Source organism: Ascaphus truei, chromosome 3 (genome assembly GCF_040206685.1).
Source record: "Ascaphus truei isolate aAscTru1 chromosome 3, aAscTru1.hap1, whole genome shotgun sequence".
NCBI lineage: Eukaryota > Metazoa > Chordata > Amphibia > Anura > Ascaphidae > Ascaphus > Ascaphus truei.
The window spans coordinates 356,385,925-356,410,983 of NC_134485.1; the positions used below are offsets into that span (position 1 = coordinate 356,385,925).

Sequence of the window (25,059 nt, forward strand, 5' to 3'; positions counted from 1 at the left end):
ACCTAGTAAGGTGGGTGAGTAATGAATTAATTAAAACCAGAAACTTTAATTGAGTCTTAACTCTAAATATAAAATAATATGGGGAACACTATAGGTCAAGTAATATACTAATGATAGCCAGTGTACAGTGAATTAATATTAAAAATGAGCAAAGCAGACCACAATAAACTCTGTACTGTAAACCCAGAGTCTGGGATATGGCCGCACGATAACACTAGTGGTGTAGAGTAGATCCAAAGGATGGTTATAGGTCAAAACAGGTAACGGTAAGTGTCTAGTTTGTACTATGTCGTATGGCATAAATCAGCATGTCTATATCAACGCTGACTGTAGCAGTATACAGGTATAGCTGGTTACTTGTACAGGTTAGTGGTATTGTACCTATATCAGTAACACAGCACACAGAGTCAGTTATCTGTGTAAATAATGCCAAAAGCCGTGCCTGTTGGTGGTGGATCTCTATGTACAAAAGCCACTTGATGTTAGTATGGTGCGTGAGTATTGTACACACAAGTTAGTGGTATTGTACCTATATCGCTAGCACAGCGCACAGAGTCAGTTATCTGTGTAAACAATGCCAAAAAGCCGTGCCTGTTTATGGTGGTTCTCTGTAAGTATAAGCCACCTGGTGTTAGTGCGGTGCGTGAGTGTTGTACACACACATACACACCATATCAGTGTCAGTATTAATCTAAAACAGTGCACAAGTAGTGCCTGTTAACATGGATTGTGGTAGATTCGCTAAATTCATACCCTCACACACATGTCAGAGAATATATTGACTGAATCAGTATTAATCTAAAACAGTGCACAAGTAGTGCCTGTTAACATGGAGTGGAATCACGCAATGCTTTGCTCATAACACACCAGACATACCTCCTATGTGGGGGGCTGGGCGCCTTTGGCAGCATGCCAGGAGCTCTCTAGTATCAGCCTCGGTGCGTCTGGTGATAGCTAAAAGTTAAGTTGATACCATCGGTAGCACAGCCATCCAGCTGAAGCTACTGGGTGCAGGAGGCGCTCCGACCGCCAGCGCATATCCCGCCCCTTTGACGCAATGACGTCATAACCTGCCGACGTACGTGCCTTACGTTTCACTCGTACTGCTTTCTCAAGGCTGGGGAAAGGAGGTATGTCTGGTGTGTTATGAGCAAAGCATTGCGTGATTCCACTCCATGTTAACAGGCACTACTTGTGCACTGTTTTAGATTAATACTGATTCAGTAATATATTCTCTGACGTGTGTGAGTGTATGAATTTAGCGAATCTACCACAATCCATGCTAACAGGCACTACTTGTGCACTGTTTTAGATTAATACTGACACTGATATGGTGTGTATGTGTGTGTACAACACTCACGCACCGCACTAACACAAAGTGGCTTATACATATAGAGAACCACCATGAACAGGCACGGCTTTTGGCATTGTTTACACAGATAACTGACTCTGTGGGCTGTGTTACCGATATAGGCACAATACCACTAACTTGTGTGTACAATACTCACGCACCATACTAACATCAGTGGTTTTTGTACATAGAGATCCACCACCAACAGGCATGGCTTTTGGCATTAATTACACAGATAAACTGACTCTGTGTGCTGTGTTACTGATATAGGTACAATACCACCAACCTGTACAAGTAACCAGCTATACCTGTATACTGCTACGTGTATGTGTGTGTACAACACTCACGCACCGCACTAACACCAGGTGGCTTATACTTACAGAGAACCACCATAAACAGGCACGGCTTTTTGGCATTGTTTACACAGATAACTGACTCTGTGCGCTGTGCTAGCGATATAGGTACAATACCACTAACTTGTGTGTACAATACTCACGCACCATACTAACATCAAGTGGCTTTTGTACATAGAGATCCACCACCAACAGGCACGGCTTTTGGCATTATTTACACAGATAACTGACTCTGTGTGCTGTGTTACTGATATAGGTACAATACCACTAACCTGTACAAGTAACCAGCTATACCTGTATACTGCTACAGTCAGCGTTGATATCGACATGCTGATTTATGCCATACGACATAGTACAAACTAGACACTTACCGTTACCTGTTTTGACCTATAACCATCCTTTGGATCTACTCTACACCACTAGTGTTATCGTGCGGCCATATCCCAGACTCTGGGTTTACAGTACAGAGTTTATTGTGGTCTGCTTTGCTCATTTTTAATATTAATTCACTGTACACTGGCTATCATTAGTATATTACTTGACCTATAGTGTTCCCCATATTATTTTATATTTAGAGTTAAGACTCAATTAAAGTTTCTGGTTTTAATTAATTCATTACTCACCCACCTTACTAGGTTCTGATACATTTTGGCTACACATTGGTAGAGTGCTCTCCTTGGGGTTCTACCTCTCTCTGTTTTTTCTATTTGCTCATGCCCTTGCCAGTACCTGAACGTCCATGGTCACATATTTCAATGGATTTCATTGTGGATCTACCCCCTTCCAGAGGGATGAATACCATTTTGGTCATCGTTGACCGTTTTTCAAAACAGGCCCACTTTGTTCCACTCAAAGGACTTCCCTCCTCGCCCACCCTAGCTGATATCTTCACCAAGGAGGTGTTTCGCATCCATGGGATACCTACTTCCATAGTCTCGGACCGAGGCACGCAATTTATATCAAAATTTTGGCGGGCTTTCTCCAAGAGGCTTGGCATGGCGCTATCCTTCTCGTCAGGCTATCACCCCCAGACTAATGGGCAAACAGAAAGACTAAATCAAACGCTGGAACAATACCTGCGGTGTTTTATTTCCGATTCCCAGGATAATTGGGTTGACCTGCTACCTTGGGCAGAATTTGCAACCAATTCACTTCGTAATGAATCCACGCATGAAACCCCATTCTTCGTGAATTATGGTTTCCACCCAAGTCGACTGCCAATCTCAAACATTCCGATAGGAGTGCCGGCGGCTGATGAACGGGTAACTACTCTTCAGAAGTCATGGATCAAGATTCAGTCCGCGCTTCTTAGCGCTGCTCAGAAATTCAAGTCTCAGGCAGACCACCGTCGTCAACAGGCCCCTAATTACAAGCCAGGGGACCGAGTTTGGCTTTCGTCTAAGAATATCAAGTTGAAGTCTCTGACCCCGAAATTAGCACCTCGATTCTTAGGGCCTTTTCTGATCCAGGAACAAATTAATCCTGTGGCATTTCGTCTGCAACTTCCGTCTTCCATGAGGATTCCAAACGTATTCCACGTTTCCCTGCTCAAGCCATTCGTCCAGAGCAAACGGTTCCCTGCTAAGACCCATAGACCCAAACCAGTCACGGTCCAAGGACAACCTGAATTTGAAATCCAGACAATCATGGATTCTCGTGTATCCAGAGGAAAGATACAATTCCTTGTTCACTGGAAGGGTTATGGTCCAGAGGAACGCTCTTGGGTACCCAAGGAGGACATCCATGCCCCAGTTCTCTTGGACCGCTTCCACAAGAAATTTCCGCAGAAGCCTTGGATGGATCGTCCTGAGGTCGATCCTGAAGGGGGGGTACTGTAAGGAATCGGGGGCCACGTACCTTGCGACGTGACTCCTCCTTACCCACTACCAGTACTGCAGCGGCTGCTGCCCCTGCCCCCCGTCGCTACCCATGCCGCCGCCCAGTGCATACCTTGAACTCTGCCATCGCCATCTTGGATTCTGACACTGGTGTTACAGACCCTCAGCTGGGCTCTACTATTTCCTGGTCTCTCAGCCATTCACGAGCAGCTCCTCGACACGCCTCCGCCATGCCCCTCGTTCGGATTGGTCACTGTCGCTTTAAATATCCGGCTGTGACTTCACTTCCTTGCTCTGCATAGCTCCTTGCTTCCAGTGTAGCCTGGATACTGTGTCGTGCTCCTGTTTGTCTTTTCTCCTACAGATTTGAACCGGCTTGTCTGACTTACCCCTCTGGCTCCCGACTTCAGCTTACCCATCACGATTCTTACCTCTCAGACCCTTGGACACGGAAACGGATTTAAACTACGGAACTCTCTATACTCCTGAACTCGGCAAGTACAACGACTATTCTAAATCTTAACCCAGGCCTGGCCACGCTACAACCACATCCCGGACTCGCTCCCTCTGCTGTCGGTGTGTATATTCAACATCCCACCTCAGTACAGGGGACTGGCCTGGTCTATGGGCTGCACAGCGTGACAGAAACGTTTTGAAGATGCATATAATTAATCAAGAACGAGTGAAGAACATGGGCTTCAATCAAAGTTGATGGGTTGTTGAGGGACACATATTGCAACAGATTGGAATTAAAGGGAGTTCTTGACCCTGAAGAGCATGGTCGACTTCAACTTGGATGGGGTAATTGGTTGTCTTTTATCATTCATCCCTTCAGTCCCAATGAGGATACCTGTGCTCTGAATCCATCTCTTTTCTCCCATTTCACTCCGTGTTACTGTTATCTATCGTCCCCCTGGACCCACATCTCAATTTCCTGACAACTTAGGCTTTCTCGCTTCCTCTCTTCTGACACATCTACTGTCATCCTGGGAGACTAACATGCCTATTTACAATCCAAATGCCACTTCAGCTTCCGCTCTCATCTCTTTAACCTCCTCTGGACCACCTCTCCTACTCACTACAATGGACACTCCTTTGATCTGTTTTTCTCCCATTTCTGCTTAGTCTCTAACTCCTCTATCGCTCCCTTCCCTCTCTCTGATCCTTACCCATTAACCTTTATCCTCACTCTACCCTCTGCACCCTCCCCAACACCTACTTCTACATGCACATAAAGAAACTTACATGCCTTAGACCCACTCCTATTTTTGACATCTTCACAACCCCTCTTCTCTCCCATCCGTAACCTTTCCTATCCAGAACGGACAACCTCACAACAGCACACTTTCATCAGCCCTAGAAAAGACCGCTCCTGCCACCACACGTCGCCCCCGACAACTTAAATCACAACCATGGCACACCAGCTTCATCAGGTACCTCCAAAAGTGCTCACGCACTGTGGAACGTCACTGGAGGAATCACGATCTACAGCAGATTTCCTCCACTACAAATTCCCACTCTCCCACTGCCCTATCCCTTGTCAAGCAAACCTACGTTTCTTCTCTTATACTGTACTAATTCTGTCCTCTAACCCTCAACTGATAAGGTGCAAAATAACCTGGTGCAAAATAACCTGGCGCTAGTGAAAAAATATTTGGTGATTTAAATAATTGGTGATGCAGCTCAAACCCAAAAAGAACAACCTCTAAGTTCAAGTGATCTGAGTAAATGTGAAAATAAGGGGAGCGCAATGTGATTTATAGAAACGATTTCCTCATGAGCAGCAAGCAGGAGTCTTCCTCCAGGGTCTCAAACAGAGAAAAAAGAGAAAATCCAATGGTGTAGATAGCACAGGTAGATTTATGCGACATGTAGATTTTCAATAATCACACTCACATTTTGAAAAATTCAAAGGACAATGTACAAGGTCTTTGAGGGTCTTGTCTGGCAGGTCCTTGTCCAGTCCATGATCTTGTGTGCCTCTCTCCCTCCTCATGGTTCAGGGGTAAGCCGGCACACTCACCCGGCGCTCACTTCCTGACTCTGACGTCACAAGGTCTCGTGATGTGGGTTGGCTGGAACTGGGACGACTGTATGGACCTCTGCTTGCCTCCCTCACCTCTGCGCTGTAATGCTGGCTCCAAACTATAGGCCTCGTCAGGAGTCTGTCAAAACCCTCAACGCTTGTTTGCCACCAATAATTACCTTCTCTGCCCAACTGCTGTTTGTATGAATAAAGTTCCTGTTGCCAATCATTGCATCACCAAAGCTCAGCCTTCATGAATCCAGCACCCTGACAAGGTAATAAACTCTGAGCAAGCCAAGATAATAGCCAGACTGGAAGGATTGCACAAGGCAAAAAATAACTCAAAGTTTATCGAGGTGGGAGTAGGGCGTCAGTGATAGGTGTAAGTTCACCATGGGTGGGTGGCAACCCCTGCCCCCTCGGGGGGAGAATGGTTGTTAACCCCTAGCTTGCCATAAGCTTTAATAAGGAATTTCTATACAAATCTATGTAGTGTAGTGTTTGTGTAGTCTTTTAACCCATTTTGTGCCTGAAGGCCTTCCTTTGCCATGTATTAGGTACTGTGTCAAAGGTATTAAAATACTTTGTCTGCCATGGGATAATGTAATCATTTTTATTACATTACCCGTGGTAGTCATGTATTGAATTTTTATCTGTATTTTTTGCGTTATTCACGAATTTGCGACAGTCACTATCATTATTGCCAAACCATATGCTAATGAGGTTGAGGCTAATGAGGCTAATGTGTTGCATAGATAATTCTTAGTGAATAGGGGGCTAAATTGCTAAAAATATCCCTCATTATTCTTTTTGCATTAACGCTAAATATTTTTGCTAATTTCATGACCTTTATTAAATCTCAGCCGATGCGTTTTTGGCCTTGAAACAACTTTTCTGAGTTGTGCAGATGATCAGCATTAATCTATTTTTTCTTTCATTTTTCATCCCGGTGTAGCTTGCTTTTTTGTCTATTACCTCTATCTGTTACTTGCCCACAGAGACCATCTATGTGAGGACAACCTACGCACACAGACATAACACAAGAACTCCCGCACCGTGTCATCATTTTCAGAATGTTTTGGAACACATTAGATACTGTACAATGCAATTCATCACTGGAAAGACAACGCAGATTGACAGGAGAAATGAATTCTGTAAATACTCACCTTCATCGTACACAATCAGATTTCCACTGGTCGTGGGGAATTGTACATCTACTACTTTGCTTCTGTTGAAGTTGGTTGTAAAGACTTTGCTCTTCACTGAGTGATAGTTGTTTTGTGTGAGGTCTCTGAGCTGTAGGTCTCCCAGCAGAATCAAGTCTTGCAGAACTTCAATCCTGTGTTGTAGTTTAACATTATCTAAACGGCAGATTTCTGTATCCTGAAAAACAGACAATAAAAAAAATGACATATCACAGTGTAATCCATTTTTTTTTTTTTTACAAAACAACTACAGGCATACCCCGCATTAACGTACGCAAAGTTGGACCTTAACACATGGCCCTCTAATACCGTGGTTGTGCTGGACTGTACTTCAGATCTGTTATTGGTGCATTTCTTAAATTCAGCAATGCCAAATGAGGATCAGTCTTGGTTTGTGTTGCTCTGATAAATGTCCCTGTAACAGTTTATGTTGTCCTTTCAGCCTTTTGACTGAGAATACCCTGGGCCTGAAAAGGTCAAATTGAAATCCCATTTTTTTGTCAAAAATAACCATGTCATGGCTGGCAAACAGTAGGCAAACTTTTCTCATGGTAAACCAGGCCTCTCACATAAGCCCTTTAGTGCTATCACTGAGAGTGCTGTTTTATCTGAGCACTATATTATGAAAAATAGTCTACCACAAGCAAAGTGAACATATGGACCAAATATATCTGCTGCAACCTTTGTCCATTGTATGGTCGGTAGATCATGTGACTGCAGTGGTTCTTTTTGATTGCTGGGTAGCATTTTCTGACAAGTGCAGAAAGACATTTCAATTCCATGTTGTACCAGTACATTACTGGTCTGGCTTGTGCCTTAGATCTTTGTATATGTGATGGCAGGGGCCACGTGACACCCACAGTAGAGGTTAAGCCTGCATGCTTCCTCTGCCTGTTAATAGGGCAGCCCTAAGTACAGGTGTAGAGGGACGTTCACAGAGGTACACAATTGGAGACTTTATAAGATGAAATTATAACGAGGCGTTATTGTGCCTTTTCCTTAACATCAGGAAACCATCCAAACAAGGGGGAAACACAGCTTCTATTCACTTGGGAGTATTTCTAGTGAAACACCATGCAGTTCACAACTCCCTTAGATAAGCATGTCTCCCAGCCCCAAAACATATAGCATGAAATAAGCAGATATACGAAGTCTCTTAAGAATGAAAGTCTTATCTGTTCCTTGGAGGGGAAATCTTCTCTGTTCCTGGTTCAGCTCCCTTCCCTCAGGGTGTGTCAGCATTCAGGTTTAGAAGATTTCCCTGTGTCTTGAAAGCAGCTATGCTGTGTCTTCTGGCAGAGCTCAAGAGAGGTTGTGAGAGTAAAGACAATCTCTGCTCTCTCTCCAAAGTTCAGCTCAGGTATGAGCTAAGGAGACACTTCCTGTCTCAACAGACAGGCTTTTGTAAGCAATCTAAATCAGGCAGGTGGTGTTTATTAATTGACTACCAGCAGTTAACCACCACACTGCTAGATTAAAGGCACATTACTTGAACAGGGATTACTCCCCTGTTACAACAGGGTTAAAATGTCATCCTAGGGTTGGAGAGTGCCACAACTTCTAGTTCTAAGTGACTTGATATTTTGTGTGGTTGTATAAGGTGTACTGTACATACGTTTCTGTGTGACTCATTGTGTGCCTGGGCCAGAGATCATGGCTGGGTATCAGGCATACAATTGATCAGAATGCTAGTAATTGTGTGGGCAAGGTGCCGTGTCCAGGGACAATGGGGAACTAGGGAAGCACGCACCTACCTGCTGGGAGCCTGCAGCGAGGCGCTCAACCCTGTGTGTGCCTGGAACTGATCTCAGGGACTGACACTCGGGTTCTAGCCCCGTCGGCGTGGTTACATTGGTCAGTTCTAATTTTCCCACACCCCGCCCCTAAGCACTAGCTCTAGACCTTCACCAAATTGATTCATTCCGGAGGCCCCCTTGCTTGGGATTGTCTCAGCGGTTAAAAGGGACACTGCTGATTGGTCAGCACTCGGTACCCCATGGTTCTGAATGGAGCTCGGGAAACCATAAAAGCCAATGCCGATCCGAGCTCCACAGAAGTTGCAGGCTGGTCTCGGTGCTTAGAGACTGCCCTATATTTGGACTGTACAGACCCAGAGCGGTCTCCCCTGATTACTGGGGAACTGGGATTCTTCAGGGACTTTTGGTCGCAGCATCCAGGGTAAGCTACAGTAGCTTTGGCAGCATCCTGTACCACGAGATCTAGGAATCCCTGTAATTGTGGGGTTATTGTTGTGTTCTTGTGCTTGATGCTCACTGTTGGATCTGGCCAAATAAACTAACGTTTATTAACCTCTGTGTTGTGCCTGGTAATTGTGATCCCATGGTAGTCTAGTCCAGGGGTGCGCAAACTTTCCCGTCGGTGCCCCCCTGCCTGCTCTCCCCCCTCCTTACCTAGTCTCCGGTGTTCTGCTGTCGCGACGTCATGTTGCCATGGCGACTTGTCGCCAGAAGCTGCCGGAGACAAGGTAAGGAAACTTACAGAAGCTTTGTGCGCGATCCCCGGCATTTAATTTAAATGCTTTGGGGAAGAGCGCAGGGGACTCTGTAAGCACCGCGCCCTCCCCCCAGAAAATCTCACGCCCCCCAGTTTGCACACCCCTGGTCTAGTCAACCCAACCGTGACAGTAGAGCTTGGCGTGCAATGTGTAACCTTTCTACCCTATGTGCTCTGCAGCTCTTGGCTAAGATACATTTATTGCCTTTATAAAAAAACACATTCTTAATATGTCTCATTAATCAGTAAGGTTGTATGAATGTGTCAACTGTTTTCTTCCAGTGTGGCCAACCATTAAAATGCCTTGTTTTTACTGCAGCGATCTCAGTTTCTGTTTTAAGTTCTTGTATCAGAGCTTTGGCGATTGTAAGATTTCCAGTTCAGTTACATGGTTATATTGTAATTAGGTTTGAATCCGGGGGTGTGTAATAACAGGGTGCCATGCATATGATATTGTTCTGATTTACAAAGATCCGTTTCTAACACAGACCGTTGCATTCTTGAATTGTTCTAGAGGTGAGTTGGTGTTCTCTCTAGATGCAGTTACATTAGGATGGGATAAAAGTTATAATGGGACTGTAGCCGTGTTGGCTGTCTGAGCAAGTCGGGCCCTGCACGTGACATTTGAATTACAGTACAATTGACAGACAGTTGCTATTGATAACTGATGATACGCTGAGGCAATCATTTCAGACAAATATAAGGTTATTTTAGTGGTATTGAGGATGGGCAGTTCATTATCAGATATGACATCAGTTTTAAACTGTAGGACACATATAGATGCCATATTTAGACAAAGTATTGGAAGAAAAAAGTGCTGATAAAGGCAGGGTTGCGCAAACTTCCTGCGCTGCGCCCCCCCTGCCTGCTCTCCTCCTCGGTCGCGCCCCCCCTTACCTCCAATGAAGCGTCAAATGACGCTGCGGGGTCATGTGACGTCACATCACGTGAATCGCGGCGTCATTTGACATCACGTCTCCATTGTAAGGGGCGTCATTTGACGCCACGTTGCCATGGAAACGCGTGGACTGAAACGGGTAAGTAAATTTACAGAGGCCTCGCGGTTTCAGAGGAGAGAGGAGAGAGACGGATTACACCAGGAGAGAGGAGAGAGACGGATTACACCAGGAGAGAAGAGAGGACGGATTACACCAGGAGAGAGGAGAGAGAAGAGAGACGGATTACACCAGGAGAGAGGAGAGAGAAGAGAGACGGATTACACCAGGAGAGAGGAGAGAGGACAGAGGAGAGAGAAGAGAGACGGATTACACCAGGAGAGAGGAGAGAGGACAGAGGAGAGAGGAGAGAGACGGATTACACCAGGAGAGAGGAGAGAGACGGATTACACCAGGAGAGAGGAGAGAGGAGAGGACGGATTACACCAGGAGAGAGGAGAGAGAAGAGAGACGGATTACACCAGGAGAGAGGAGAGAGAAGAGAGACGGATTACACCAGGAGAGAGGAGAGAGGACAGAGGAGAGAGAAGAGAGACGGATTATACCAGGAGAGAGGAGAGAGGAGAGAGGAGAGAGGAGAGAGGAGAGAAACGGATTACACCAGGAGAGAGGAGAGAGAAGAGAGACTGATTACACCAGGAGAGAGGAGAGAGGAGAGAGACGTATTACACCAGGAGAGAGGAGAGAGACGGATTACACGAGGAGAGAGGAGAGAGGAGAGAGGAAAGAGACGGATTAACATCCGGAGAGAAAGATATACCACCAAGATCAGACAGAGGGTTAACGCCATGCAAAGAATAATTATGCAACCATCTTTGACGATATTATAACTTATTTGTTGTCACCGCCATTTTTGTACTATTTTTATTTGTGAGTATTTATCTTCAGAATAAACGTTTTCTTTTTATGTGCTAAAACCAGAATCCCAAGTTCTGTTATGCCATTGTCATCTATAGAAAAGACAAAGGACATTTAACAGCGAGGAGTATATCACTATCTCATTTTCAAAGTCAATGTCACTCTTTGATGGCTGTTCTAGGACTACTCTGGCTTAAGCATTTTGCATCAGCATATTCTTTCCAGAAGTAAAGACCACTTGAAAGTCGGACTTTCGCAGTTGAAGGAACAAGTGTTGTAATCTTGCAGGGGTTTTGCCTGGTTTAGTGACAGTGGCTTGCGGAGTTTTGCGGCCTGACCTCACTTCAACTGACAGCCCATACACATACTAATATAACTACATGATTAGCAAAATATTGGCAGAACCAAGGGTTTTGCTAATCATGTAATTATATTTATGTAATTTATTTTCAAATAATTATATTATATCACATATGCACTCATATAATTTTTGTTACGGTATTCTTAGTATGTATAGTGGTGTTATACACAGTGTGGCCATATTAATTGTGTGTGGCTGTTCATTATTGATATATTTATATCTATCTTATTAATTATTTATTTATAGGTTTCACAGGGGGTAGTTTTGATTATATAGCACTCAGTCACATAGGCTTACGGATAAGCATATTGTGCGTCGTAAGCAGACCAGTGTATTTAGTCTATTGGTTACCTTGGGTACTTAATGCGCATGAGCTGCCTCTGCCGTGACCTCCTGATGAAGCACATTGCTGCGAAACGCGTAGAGGTCACGAGAGGCAGCTCTGCGCACTCACCCATTGGCTGGAACGAGGCACCCAGGAAGTGCCAGCGGAGACACCATTTGGCAGTGTGTTCGTGCAGTCCTGACCATTCGCATGCACACGTTGCACCCGCTGCCTCTTGTGGTCAGTACTAGTTCCCCTCATTGTGGTTTTAAATCAGGTTTCCTTCAGAACTTCATCTATGGATGTCTAGTTGGGTTATTTTTGATTTTTTTTTTTGTGTGTTATTGTGGTTCATAGAAGCTGGATTTGGTTAGTATCCTATGTTTAGGAGTGACCGTATGTATTTTTAAACGTTTGATGTGTTTATGTATTTGTTATTTGTGTTTATGTGTGGTCTTTTGACCTTATATTAAAATATACTCATATTTTATATTAATCAGTGGTGCGCTTGTGTGCATTGTTTTTTCTTTGTCTTTTGGAGGGCTCCTTAGGAGCTCCCCTCATTTAGGAGCATTTGAGGAGTGGCTCTTTGCATAGATTGTAAGCTCTTCGGAGTAGGGACTCCCTTTCCTAAATGTTACTTTTATGTCTGAGCACTTCTTCCCTTTGTGCTATTTATATCTTATTATTTATATGATTGTAACTATTACTGCTGTGAAGCGCTATGCACATTAATGGCGCTATATAAATAAAGACATTCATTCATTCATTCACAGCTGCAAACGGATAAGAATTGATATTAGAAGACAGCACGAGCGCAGAAACCTTTGTCCAGCAAGACAGGCTCGCTTTCCCAAGAGAGGGATTTCTGAAACATTTCTAACAAAAAAGCTCAACTCAGCCCTCTTGTGGTGAGTTTGTGTGTTACTGTTTAGTGTAACAGCCCCTTCAGGCTTTAAAGGAGCAGTTACTCCCAGGCACCCCACTTTTATTTTTATTTTTTTAACATGTATAGGAAGCTGGGGGCTTCCCCAGCTGATCCGCCTTCATTTCAGCTCTAGGAGCCCCCTGCTTCCTACACATGTAACAAAAGATGGAATGAAGCAGGAGGAACTGCTCCTTTAATGAATTCTCCAGCGGAAACAATTAGTATATTGGCTGATACCTTGGCAAAGCGCCTGGCTGGCGGGAAATCGGCTGTCGGCGCGTGAGATGATCCACTTTGTGCTGCACGTTATGACGATGTCTGGGTCTTATATTTGGTGAGGTGACATCACAAATATATATAGTGTTCCATTTCCTTTTTTTGAGACTTGTTTTTACTCTGCTGTCCAATAAACCTGAGTGTGAGTTCCCAAGCACTTCTCTCTGTCCTGGCTACACTGCAGTGCAGTGTCTGTGGATTTACAATCAGTACGTCCTACATACTGTATGTAACTGTGTCTTTAAATGTAGTAGTAACCTGTCAGATACAAGGGGGTAGATAGATACCGAAATGTTTGCTCAGTTTAAGGGGTATCCTCAAAGCTAATAAGATTCAAAAATAAAGTTTGTTCGTAACAGTAGCAGCGCTGTTAACGGGGATTTCCATGTCTCGGAGAGGCGTTCACCAATGCACTGCACATATACGCATTGGTCACATTTTAACGTGCATTTTTAACGCATGAGATGAAGGTGCATTACTTCTTAACTTTTCCCATGATTTATAGTGCCCTTTATTAATTTATTTTAATTGTATGTAGCACCCTTCTAGAGTTTAAAAATCCCTGCATGTCAGCCCTGGTAGCTGCAGGCAGTGTAGGGGTGAAATCCTCACAAGACCTCAGTGGTTATCACTGTTTCTAATAATGTTAATAAATGTAATTAATAAAGTTAAAAGGTCAGTGTCTGGCATTGCCCTGTTTCTAGAAGCTGCTGGAAGGGTCACCTAAGGCCTCGTTCAGGGTGGCAGAGACAGGAGTTGTAGGGCGCGCGTCTGCGTGTGTGCGCGTCAGTCTGCTGGGCGATGTGTGCTCATCATCCCCGGCAGACCTTTTCAAGCGTTCAGGAGGCGGGGCTACAGATCTGAGGTTAGGGATCGGTGTTGCTCTTCTCACTACACTTTCCCGAATTATTTGATTGGCTGCCGAAGTACCAGTGACGCTGCTGCAGCTTGAAAAAACAACTTGAGTTGTTTATTGAAACTGTAGCAAGCGTCAACTCCGTACTTCGGCAACAGGGTAGCTTTTACCCTGACAACTGACATTTACTTTAAATACTTTGTTTCGAACGTGCGTGCGCACGTCGCAAAGCAGGCACCCTGAACGAGGATTTGGGGTATTACGTGTACATTAATAAAAATGAAATAATTATGATTGTTGAGGTATTTATGTGTAACCCCTCAGTTACCTGCCCCCAGACCAACCTCTTGCTGCTGAGGCCTGAGTTCTCCTCCCCGTTATGGCTGCAGGTATTTATCTACTGAGCACGTGGACCTAGGTCAGACAACAGGATACAACACCGGCGTATGTATAACCAAATAACTGTGTTCATGTTCAATCCCAACAATAACAATCAGAGTGATCCTCAGGGTGAGGGTCACGTACATACAATTATTCTTATTTCTCTCCACCCCTCTCCTACCTCTTTCTCCTTCTCCCCCTCTCAACCCCTCTTTCCCCTTCCCCCTCTCTCCCCCTCCTTCCCCTTCGCCCTCTCTCCCCCTTCCCCCTCTCTCCCCTCCTTCCCCTTCCCCCTCCTTCCCCTTCCCCCTCTCTCCCCCTCCCCTCTCTCCCCCTCCCCTCTTTCTCCTTCCTCCTCTTTATCCTTCCCCCCTCTTTCTCCGTCCCTCTCTCTCCCCTCTCCCCTCCTTTTCTCCTTCCCCTCCCCCCTCTTTTTCTCCTTCCCCTCTCTCTTTCCTTCAACCTCTCTTTCCTTCCCCTCTCTTTCTCCCCTCTTTCGGGGAAGAGAGTGGGGCCTCTGCAACCCCCCCCCCCCATTAAAAAAAACCCCAGTTTGCGCACCATTGAGTTAGATGTTCATATCAAATTACCACATTCATTAATTGTCATACAGCACAAGCTTTGTTATCTATCAATTACAATGTGGTTGTCATAAAAAAATATATTGGCCGGACTATAAGACCTTTTTGTTTGAGAATTAGGGAGCACATTCGTCTCATTAAAAAACAGGACTTGTCACATCCAGTCGCAAGACATTTTTCTACCTGTCCCCAAGGAGGCCCCAAGGAGGCATTGTAAATGTCTCATCTATAGGAATTGGACATATTCCAGAACATCTGCGGGGAGGTGATAGACTTGAATACCCTAAATCCCCACGGAATAAATGTCAAATGGGAATTAAAACACTTTCTTACTGACTATTACTGTATACTGTATTTTTTGTAAGATTGAGGGTAGATCCCTATACATCTCTTATTCTCGTGTGTGTGTGCGTGTGTGTGTGTGTGTGTGTGTATATACATCTATATATAGATTCGTACAAATCTATTTTGTATACATGTCTTATATGCTTTTTTTAAATAATTAATTATATAACTTATATTGTTTATTGTATACAATTTTTTTCTCTTCTTTCATTCCAATTTTCTCTTCTTTTTTCTCAGTTCGCGTCCTTTTTCCTCCCTTCCTCTCCTTTTCCACACCCCTTTCCCCTTCCCCCTCCCCACCCCTCTCTTCTTTCTTTTTTCTCTTTCATCTGTAGCCCCCTGTAAACAGCACAGGCTATACCTATCTCCCTTCTACTGTGGTAAGTCCTGTTAATATCACGCTCCAGTAATCATCATGGGTTTTGCCCCTTCATAGCCCTGCCCTGAGTGGTAGATGCAGGCCTGGACTCTGCTGCAGGCGTGAGCAAGAGGGAGGTTCTGCTGACATCACGAGAGGCGGGGCTAGCTCTATATTTAGCAGCCAACTCCTGTAAGTGACGAGTCTGCCGTGGGACTGTCTGAGTAGTGAGTCCTGCGGATCGGTCCAAGGAGTTGGAGGAGACAGGCGGTCTCACCTGCGCAGCCATGCAGGAGCAGAGAGAGGAGGGGAGAGACTCAGCCACTTTGAGTAGAGCTGATAGCATTATAGACCTGGTGGACCAATGCCCCTCACCCCCCTGCCTGGGGTGATGGGGAGAATCCAATCCCCACCATGAGGATAACCTCAGAGGTGGGCCGCGGGGTATTGAAGCCCTAGCCCAGACCATCCTGGCGGAGGAGAGACTTGGAGGGAAGGAGAGGAGGAAATATCGGTGTGGGAGGAGAGCGGAGTAATTACCAAGGCTTTGCTGTTGTGGTTGCGGCTGCTGGACGCCACTACATTTGGTGAGTTGCTGATCTGCCAATAAAGAGACTATCCTTTGTACCAAAGACTGTGTGTGAATTGGAAGCATTACCCTGGGACCGAAGGGGTTCTTCTATATAGGTCCTGTCCCATATTCCTGGGAGTATAGAAGATGGAGGCGCTGCACCACTAAGAGATCATGGAGGCTACCACCCCAGAAGCCCGGTCCTGGCTCCCCAATAACATCACGGGAAGCTCAGGCCCTCCTGTTCCTCACAGATATGCACCACCACACCGCATTTAATCTGCCCTCATGCACCCTAGACACCACCGTAGAGTCTGGGGGGTGGGGGGGGAAGCAGGGTTACACATCTTTTTCCCTCTCCCTCCTTTTCCCCCACCCCTCCCTCCTTCCCCTCTTTTCTTCTTTTTTCATTCGTTTCTTTTCTTTCATTTTTTTCTTTTTCTGGGTTCTTTTATATACTTTCAAAATTATATATACCTATACAGGTTAATCAACAAGTTATTTAATGGTTTGTTTTCCCGCATATACCTACTTGTTATCTTACATTCAATTTTTTGATTTTCTTAAATTATTGTCTATGTATTTGAGTTCAAAATTTATATTGATATTATTTATCTCTACATATGTGATTTCTCATGTCAGTCATAACACTCTTTTTTTTGACTGGCTTTGCATCTTATCCCATGCTGTGCGTAAAAGCAGTGTGAACAGCAGATCATTTGCTTATATGGGTTCCATGTAAATGTATTTCAGGCAAAAGGTGACACATTGTGTGTCATTTCCCAGAATCCCTTGCTGCAGTGGAAGCACTGTATGCTAGGTGATAATGGTGAAAGGCAGGGTTGCAGATCTAAGTCATGTGAATGATATATATATTGTGACATAGTCCAAAGATGTTAGGCAGCTTTCTGCCCCATTTTAGAGCAGAAAGTGCAGGAATAGCTAAAAATGATCCGTTCCACAGCTTCCCATTAACTCAGGCAGCTGGATGGAAAATCCAGACCACAGATTACCATGGCTCTAGTTCTCCCTCACCTGCTCTTCTAATCACATGCACAGGTATTTAGAGCAGAGAGGTTTTGCATTTCTCTCTCTCTCTCCTTGGAGCCTGGAGGCTGGGGGTATCGCTGCTCCCCTGCATCCAGTATCGGGGTTGACGGCCCCTCCACGTATCACAGTACCAGAGGATTTGCCTGGACACGGGACCGAGTTCCCACCACGAACAGATAAGACCAAACAAATGTTTACTGCTGTTGCTAAAAGACTGTGCTGTATCTAAGTGACCCTAAATGAGAGAGCATTGTTTTAAGCTGGGGAACCAGGTTAGTTGGCCAGCAGCTGTTAGAGAGACTGATTCTATGTGTAGTTAGATCCCTGAAAGGGATAGGATTTTGTTTATATAATTTGGTTTCTTTTTACTTGAAATAACAGTGTGGGAAATACTGTAACAATGAAATGAGTGAACTGCTGAATGAAAGTATCTGAGTACCTCTAACCTACACATGTTAAAGCTGCAGTACCTTACTTGGATGAAAATAAAGCAGGCAGAAGCCTGAGTTAAGCAGCTTAATACTTTGCATGATCCTGTTTTTGTATTAAATAACCCTAGAAGACTGTGTCGGGAAGAACCCAGACAGACGTCAGCACTACAAAAGAGGGGCGTTTGTCACAATATATATATATATATAGTATGCACCTTAACCCTGGCTGTGCTCAATGCTGTGACCATGCAGCAAGCTTAAGCCTATAGGGAACCATGTTAAAAATGGTTTTTGAGGCAAAAAGTGACACTGTGTGCTCATTTGCATGTCATTTCCCAGAATCCCTTGCTGCAGTGGAAGTGCTGTATGCTGGGTGATAATGGGGAAAGGCGGGGTTGCAGACCTGCCTAAGACATGCAGATGAGCATACAGTTGTATTTGCATATTTGCTTTCCTGTGGAGGGTTTTTGTCACTTTTTTTACTCACCATAACTTAACTCAGTATTATGGTATAGCCTATCCCATAGCCTCTATTGCATATCCAGTTAAAATCAACCCCACACTGATGAGACCCATCAAGGTCGAAACAGCTGTCTGTGGGTGGTTTTCTGGGTATGCACCTTAACCCTGGCTGTGCTCAAAGCTGTGACCATGCAGCAAGCTTAAGCCTATAGGGAACCATGTTAAAAATGGTTTTTGAGGCAAAAAGTGACACTGTGTGCTCATTTGCATGTCATTTCCCAGAATCCCTTGCTGCAGTGGAAGTGCTGTATGCTGGGTGATAATGGGGAAAGGCGGGGTTGCAGACCTGCCTAAGACATGCAGATGAGCATGTGTGTGTGTGTGTGTGTGTGTGTGTGTGTGTGTATGTATATATATATATATATATATATATATATATATATATATACATGTAGAGGTATCAGTACCGTGTTAGCCGAGCTTCAATAATCAAAAAATAAAAAAATAAATAGATGATACCGTTCTGTGGCTAACGAAATGCTTTTATTTGTGCGAGCTTTCGAGATACACTGACCTCTTCTTCCGGCGATGTTACATGTAACATCGCCGGAAGAAGAGATCAGTGTATCTCGAAAGCTCGCACAAATAAAAGCATTTCGTTAGCCACAGAACGGTATCATCTATTTATTTTTTTATTTTTTGATTATATATATATATATATATATATATATATATATATACTGGGCTTTATTCATCTGTTGGTATTTTTTTATTAATATAATTTCCACAAGATTTATGTGTTAGCGCTGTTTGTTTTCTTTGTTCTCCATATATATCTATACATATATACCATAAAACATCACATATATATTACATGTTTACTTCATTATAGAACATTTATTACATATTATATTCATTTTTCATTTTTTCTATATATATTTAGTTATAGTGGTTAATACTTGATACATATTGTCTAGTTTATTTGTTTTTAATCATGATGTTTCACTGTGTTTCTATTCAGAGATTAGTGGTTACATTATTTACTTTATGTTTAGGTAAGGTTTGTCTAAGTCACCTTTTTACTTGTATTTCTGTTAGTTATGTTATGTCTTTTTATTCACCACGGATCTTCATTTGCCCTCCTATTACGTTTAGATTAGATTCAGCTTGCACCTTTATTCCATAGATGTGTATATCAAAAGGTATTGGCTGTTTTCTTGCCCCATTGTAGAAAGGAGGAGGGGTTTTAAAGATAACCAGGTGCATGGTTGATTACTCTTTGACAAAGTACCCCGTCGGGTACGAAACGCGGCGGAGCAGCCGTAGACACGTGTCTATCTGTGTTTTGATTACTAAAGTCCGCATTACTTTCTTTACCTTTGACTACAACATTGCGGCTGGAGCATGCCTTCTCTACGGACTGGGATCCTGGCTATTTCCCTTACTTCAACGTTCAAGCATTTAAATACATGTGTTTGTTGATGTCCCGGAGCCTGTGTCTGTTAGCAGGAATAGTGGGGATTGTGGAGGTGAGAGGTTGAATACTTCCTGGTCTCTCACTTCACTTATGGGGGTTCTGATTAGTCCTTTCTTCGTTCCCTGTATTCAACCCCCACCTGTGTTCATTATCCACACTTTTATAAATTGGATTTTTAGGATTATAATACAGCCTACCGAATTTGTTATTATGGACTTCATAAAACACACACACACACACACACACACACACACACACACACACACACACACACACACACACACACACACACACACACACACACACACACACACACACACACACACACACCCCTGTCCCCAGCGTGGTACAGGAACAGGTAGAGAGATGAATATAGCAGTGACCGGGCGACTGCTCTTGTTGGTGCCGCCGCGCCCTCGGTCCTGGGACAGCATGGGAGTGTTGTCCCAGCTCTCCCACCCTGGCGACCGCGGAACCCCGTATAGAAGTATATACAAGCAAATCCAAAAATCCATATTTTATTCGTAATTCTATTTTTGCATATATTAATTGTACGTGTTATTGTGCCTTGTTTGTGGGGTCATTTGCCTGGAAGCCCCTCTATCCCACATTGGCATACTGTAGTAAATAGGTGTATCTATTTTAATGTGCCAACTGTTGGGGGACCTGTTGCACCCGCTCATAATGCACAATCCTGCGTACTAAGAAGGGCTGGTGGCACCTTCTCCGGTACACCTATATTATCTGTCGTTGACGTGGAGAAATAAACCACACAAGCGTTTGTTAAAGCCTAAAATGCACTGCGTGGACTCATTCTGATCCTACGACAAAACTAACCTGTCACAGGGGAGAGAGAGGTGGGGAGTGGAGGAGAGAGTTAGGTGGGTGGGGGGGAATGGAGGAGAAGTGGGATGGGGTAGTGGAGGAGAGGTGGGGGGGAACAGAGGAGAGAGGTGGGCATGGGGGGAGCAGAGGAGAAAGGTCGGAGGCGTCAGGGGGAGAGAGGAGGGAGAGGATGAGAGGGAGGGGAGAAATGGGGTATGAGAGAGAGAGGGGGGTCTCTGAAGGCTGCAGGGGGGTCCATTGGAAACTATACTCCTGGCCCCCGGGAAAGCCGTCTGTGCTTAACAATGCAAATAGAAACACTTTTTTCCATGAAACGCTCTCATACTAGCAGTCTAAATCGTACAAACTGCAAAACATGGCAAAGAAAATTAAACAGAACTAGTTTACTGTGCAAATTCTATTAAAATTCCACGCACCTGAAGTCTGGGAGCCGAGAGACCCTGGTGCAGAAGAAGCAGAGGCAGATACAACCAGAGCATTGTTGCTGTTATTTTGCTGAACACCTGACAAGAGACATTGATATTTTGTTTAGCCATCACAATGCATGTAGGCTTAATGGGGTTAACAACTGAAAGTTTCCTGGCTGCAAAACTGAGTGCAACCCCCCACCATTTACTTAATTAACAAAAGGAATATCCCATTGAAAGCAATTTGAGTTTTTTGAAGTGAAACCTCCTTAGTGGCACCTTATTCGTACTAGGGCAAAAATGGATTGTGGAGACAGAGATGAAACGGATGTGACGTCAGTGCTGGCAGTTGAGGCCGGGCTGTGTTCTGGCTCAGCCCGACCCCAACACTGACATCCCAACCGCTCAAAAAATCAATGCCGGTAGCCGCCGGCGCCACGCCTAACGGCCTGATGGCCGCCGCACCCCCCCGCCCCCCACGGCCGCTGACATATGCGGCGGAGGCGATAGCCGCCGGCGCCGCTCCTAACGGCCGCCGTTCCCCGCTGCCATGCCATGCATGCGCTGTTGTGTTTTGATGACTAACCCCTCCCCTCAGCCCCGGCCGCTCCAGCACATGCGCCATTCCCCCCAGATGCATTATTAAATCGGCTCCCCGCGGGGCTGAAGGCTGCTGACCCGGCTGCCGGAGGAAGCCAACAATGGCTGCGGGGTCTGCGTGCTGCGCTGCTATCGGGGGCGAGTGAACTTCCGCCATTGCCGCTCCTATGCCGCGCATGCGCAGCAGTGATGGCGGCAGAAGAGGCTGTTGTGCTATGCGTCCCCCACAGCACAATCAGAGGGAAGAGCGCCCCACGCGCATTACCGTGCCCTCCTGTAACCCCCTTGTGTGGAGCTGGCTGCAGCAGGACACGCAGCTCTACCAGGGGTAGAGAATGGGGACTGTGCCGCGGTCGTGTACCTCCGGGGGGGAGGGGAGGGGGACAGACAGGACACAGGACACAGACAGGACACAGAAAGAGACATACACACCACACACACACTGACTGACACACATACACACACACTCTGACTGACACACATACATATACAAACACACACACACTCTGACTGACACACATACACACAAGGAATTCACACACTCAGTCACACGCACACTCACAGTCACGCGCACACTCAGTCACACGCACGCACTCAGTCACACGCACGCACACAGTCACACGCACGCACACACACACACACACACACACACACTCAGTCACACGCACAGTCACATGCACACTCAGTCACATGCACAATCACAGTCACACTCACACGCACACGCAGTCAGTCACACTCACAGTCACACGCACACTCAGTCACACGCACACTCACACTCACAGTCACACGCACACTCACAGTCACATGCACACTCAGTCAGTCACACGCACAGCCAGTCGCACGCACAGTCAGTCGCACAGTCAGTCGCACGCACAGTCACACGCACACTCTCAGTCACACGCACACTCTCAGTCACACGCACACTCTCAGTCACACGCACACTCTCAGTCACACGCACACACGATGAATTCACGCTTAGTGCAAATAGCTAATACAGGGGATGTGTGCCGAGCACGCGCGTTATAAGTCCAATTTATTTGCGTTTTGTCAATGAAATTGTATTTTGATTTTTAATTAAAACATCACAAACACAAATACAATTTCTGTGACAAAAGTCAAAGAAGTTTCACTTACTATGCGCGTGCCCAGCACACACAGCTTTTTTTTAAATACATCTGGTGCAATGTGTTTGCAGACAGTAAACGTGTTTAGTAGATATGCTATTTACCCCCTCTCTCTACTCCTCCTTCTTGCTACTAGGGATATTTCTCCTAATCCTGCACCCAGCCATATACACACCTGCTCTCGCCCACGCCTCCAGGCCACGTCTTTCCCTGCTAATAGTGTTAACCTATCTAATTTAATACCGACCAACCTTAAAACTCACATTGCAAAAGAAGCATCCCAATAGCCTGGACTCTCCCACACCCACAGTCACTCCTACCAACCATTGTGACCAAGCACTGCCATCTACTGTGCTTATTCCTTCACCTGCTGTCTCTGTAAGTCTCCCAACATACCACTTAGATTGTAAGCTCTCCGGGGCAGGTACTTCCTTTCCTACTGTCTGACTTTGCTGCGCTTATTGTATTATTATAATTCCCTGTACTGCATTGTCTTTGTGAAGTCTGAGTACACTATAGGTGCGATATAATGAAATATATACATACATATGCCCATTAAAGCTGATTTTGGGTGTTTTTTTTAATAAATAATTTCTATACTATGAGAAAATACTTGCAGCATTTTTTTAAAACAACTGAATAGCATTTTAATGTATTATAATGTAACAAGTATTTTTTGTTTCTATAGCAACCATTTACAAAGTCACATCCCCTTCCTTTTCTGAAACAGGTCTCTTACACCCTTTTTTGAGCCCTGCCCTCTCTCTAGCAGTGCACTAATTGTATCTATTGACTGCCTGGTCACATGATCTTCCCCATAGAACTTTGCATCTTTGGTTCTCTTCTGCTGCACTGACAGCCATTTAGTGAACCCCCGAGCCAAATCTTCGCCGATCGATTACAGGAGAACGGATTGAAGGCAATTTAGCTAATTACTTATCATTGTGTGGATTGTATTGCTGCACATATTAAAAGGGAAATAATAATAATAATAATAAAAAAAAACCGACAGCTTGCACTGCTGCTTTAATGCCAGTAACCTATACATGCTGTGAATTGGAGACTTGGGTTAGAGATGTGTGGATTTCTTGTTTGAGAACGCTGTAAGAAATTTTTAGATTTTCTCTGAACTTTTGTGAAAGATTTCTCTGGAGTTTGCAGATAGTCACATCTGTCTAATGGAGAGACAGAGAGGAGAGAGAGAGGAGAGCATATGTGTTGTTCAGCATTTGTTTAGCTAATGTGTACGTTAGTGTTACAACTTATTGCCACATTTTGGTGTCTCCTATTACATGTTCGAACTTTATTCAAATAAATGTTTTATTTCTATAAGACCAGAATGCACACATACACTCTAAAATGGAGATAGTTACACACTTTCAAACTTCATCCATAACATTGTAATCCAACAAATATGTTTCAACTATTGCGTTATCATGCATTGTATTTTGTTACATGTGACATGTTAGTACAGTATTTAAGCTCTGGTCTACTCTCCTGCCACTGGCCAGCCACGCAAACTACTATTGCATGTGAAATCCTCTCACATTCCTTCCATCCTTCCATGTCTACTCAATTAAACACTGTTCTTTAGTTGGTGACAGTTGCAACGAAACATATAGTGATAATTGTAAAAGTGTGTGCCAAGTTGTTGGGGAGATGTAGAAGCTATGAGGTTCCTGTTCCAAGTATCTTTCACAATATATGCTTTTATTTGAACAGCCTCTGAGGTGTTTTACACAAATCAGCCCCCCCAAAAAATGAAGAAAGACAGAAAAATGAAAGCAGGATTTTATTACAAAAATAGTTTGACCACTACACAGAGTGAGGAGGAAATAGTAACCGTGGTCACAGCAACTCCACCAGCCAACGCATTGAAAAAAGGTAAAAAAAACTTTATTGAATCTAAACAGTGAGCATCAGTACATCCACTCTAATGCGTTTCGTCCAATGATGGACTTTATCAAAGAGTCTCTTTGATGTACTGATGCTCACTGTTTAGATTCAATAAAGTTTTTTTTACCTTTTTTCAATGCGTTGGCTGGTGGAGTTGCTGTGACCATGGTAACTATTTCCTCCTTATCCTACGTCATGTCCGGACGGAGCACGCCGACACCACGAGTAGCAGGGATGGCAGCTGCAGCTTTCTAAGCGTTCATCGCACGCAAAGGATTTTGTGCGTAAAGACAAGTTTATTTTCTTGTTGATCCGCTTGCAGCACACGGGGTGGATGTGAGGCCAATAGGAACCGGACCGTGACTTACCTTGGGGTGTCTCTCCAGGAGATACTTCATCGTACTTCTACCGGATTAATAACCAGCCCACTACCCTGAACTCTCTCTGCATTGGCTTATATACAGCCTTATGTCTTATAATGTCTATATTGGTCTCTCTCTCCAAGACTAAAGGACGGTATTTGTTTTTCATTGGTAGTAGCCTCAGTCAATCACGGGTTAATACCCAAATTGTTCCCACTACACAGAGTGAACACATCCTACAGTATGCACAACTGCTTCTGATGTATGCGACCAGAAGCCATCAAGTACTGTGCTTTGTTTATAGGTGCAATCCCACACAGT

The 25,059-nt window shown here is 44.6% G+C and overlaps 1 protein-coding gene across 1 annotated transcript in view; it reads right to left on the reverse strand.

Moving 5' to 3' along the window:
• Positions 1 to 25,059, reverse strand: part of LOC142491142 (fibrinogen-like protein 1) — a 60,662-nt gene that overhangs the window by 21,000 nt on the left and 14,603 nt on the right. The window contains exons 2-3 of the mRNA XM_075593434.1: positions 20,766 to 20,852; positions 6,735 to 6,951 (exon numbers count right to left, since the gene is read on the reverse strand). Coding sequence (XP_075449549.1) covers positions 6,735 to 6,951; positions 20,766 to 20,828 — 280 coding nt within the window. The 5' untranslated portion in view covers positions 20,829 to 20,852. The remainder of the gene's footprint in view (positions 1 to 6,734; positions 6,952 to 20,765; positions 20,853 to 25,059) is intronic.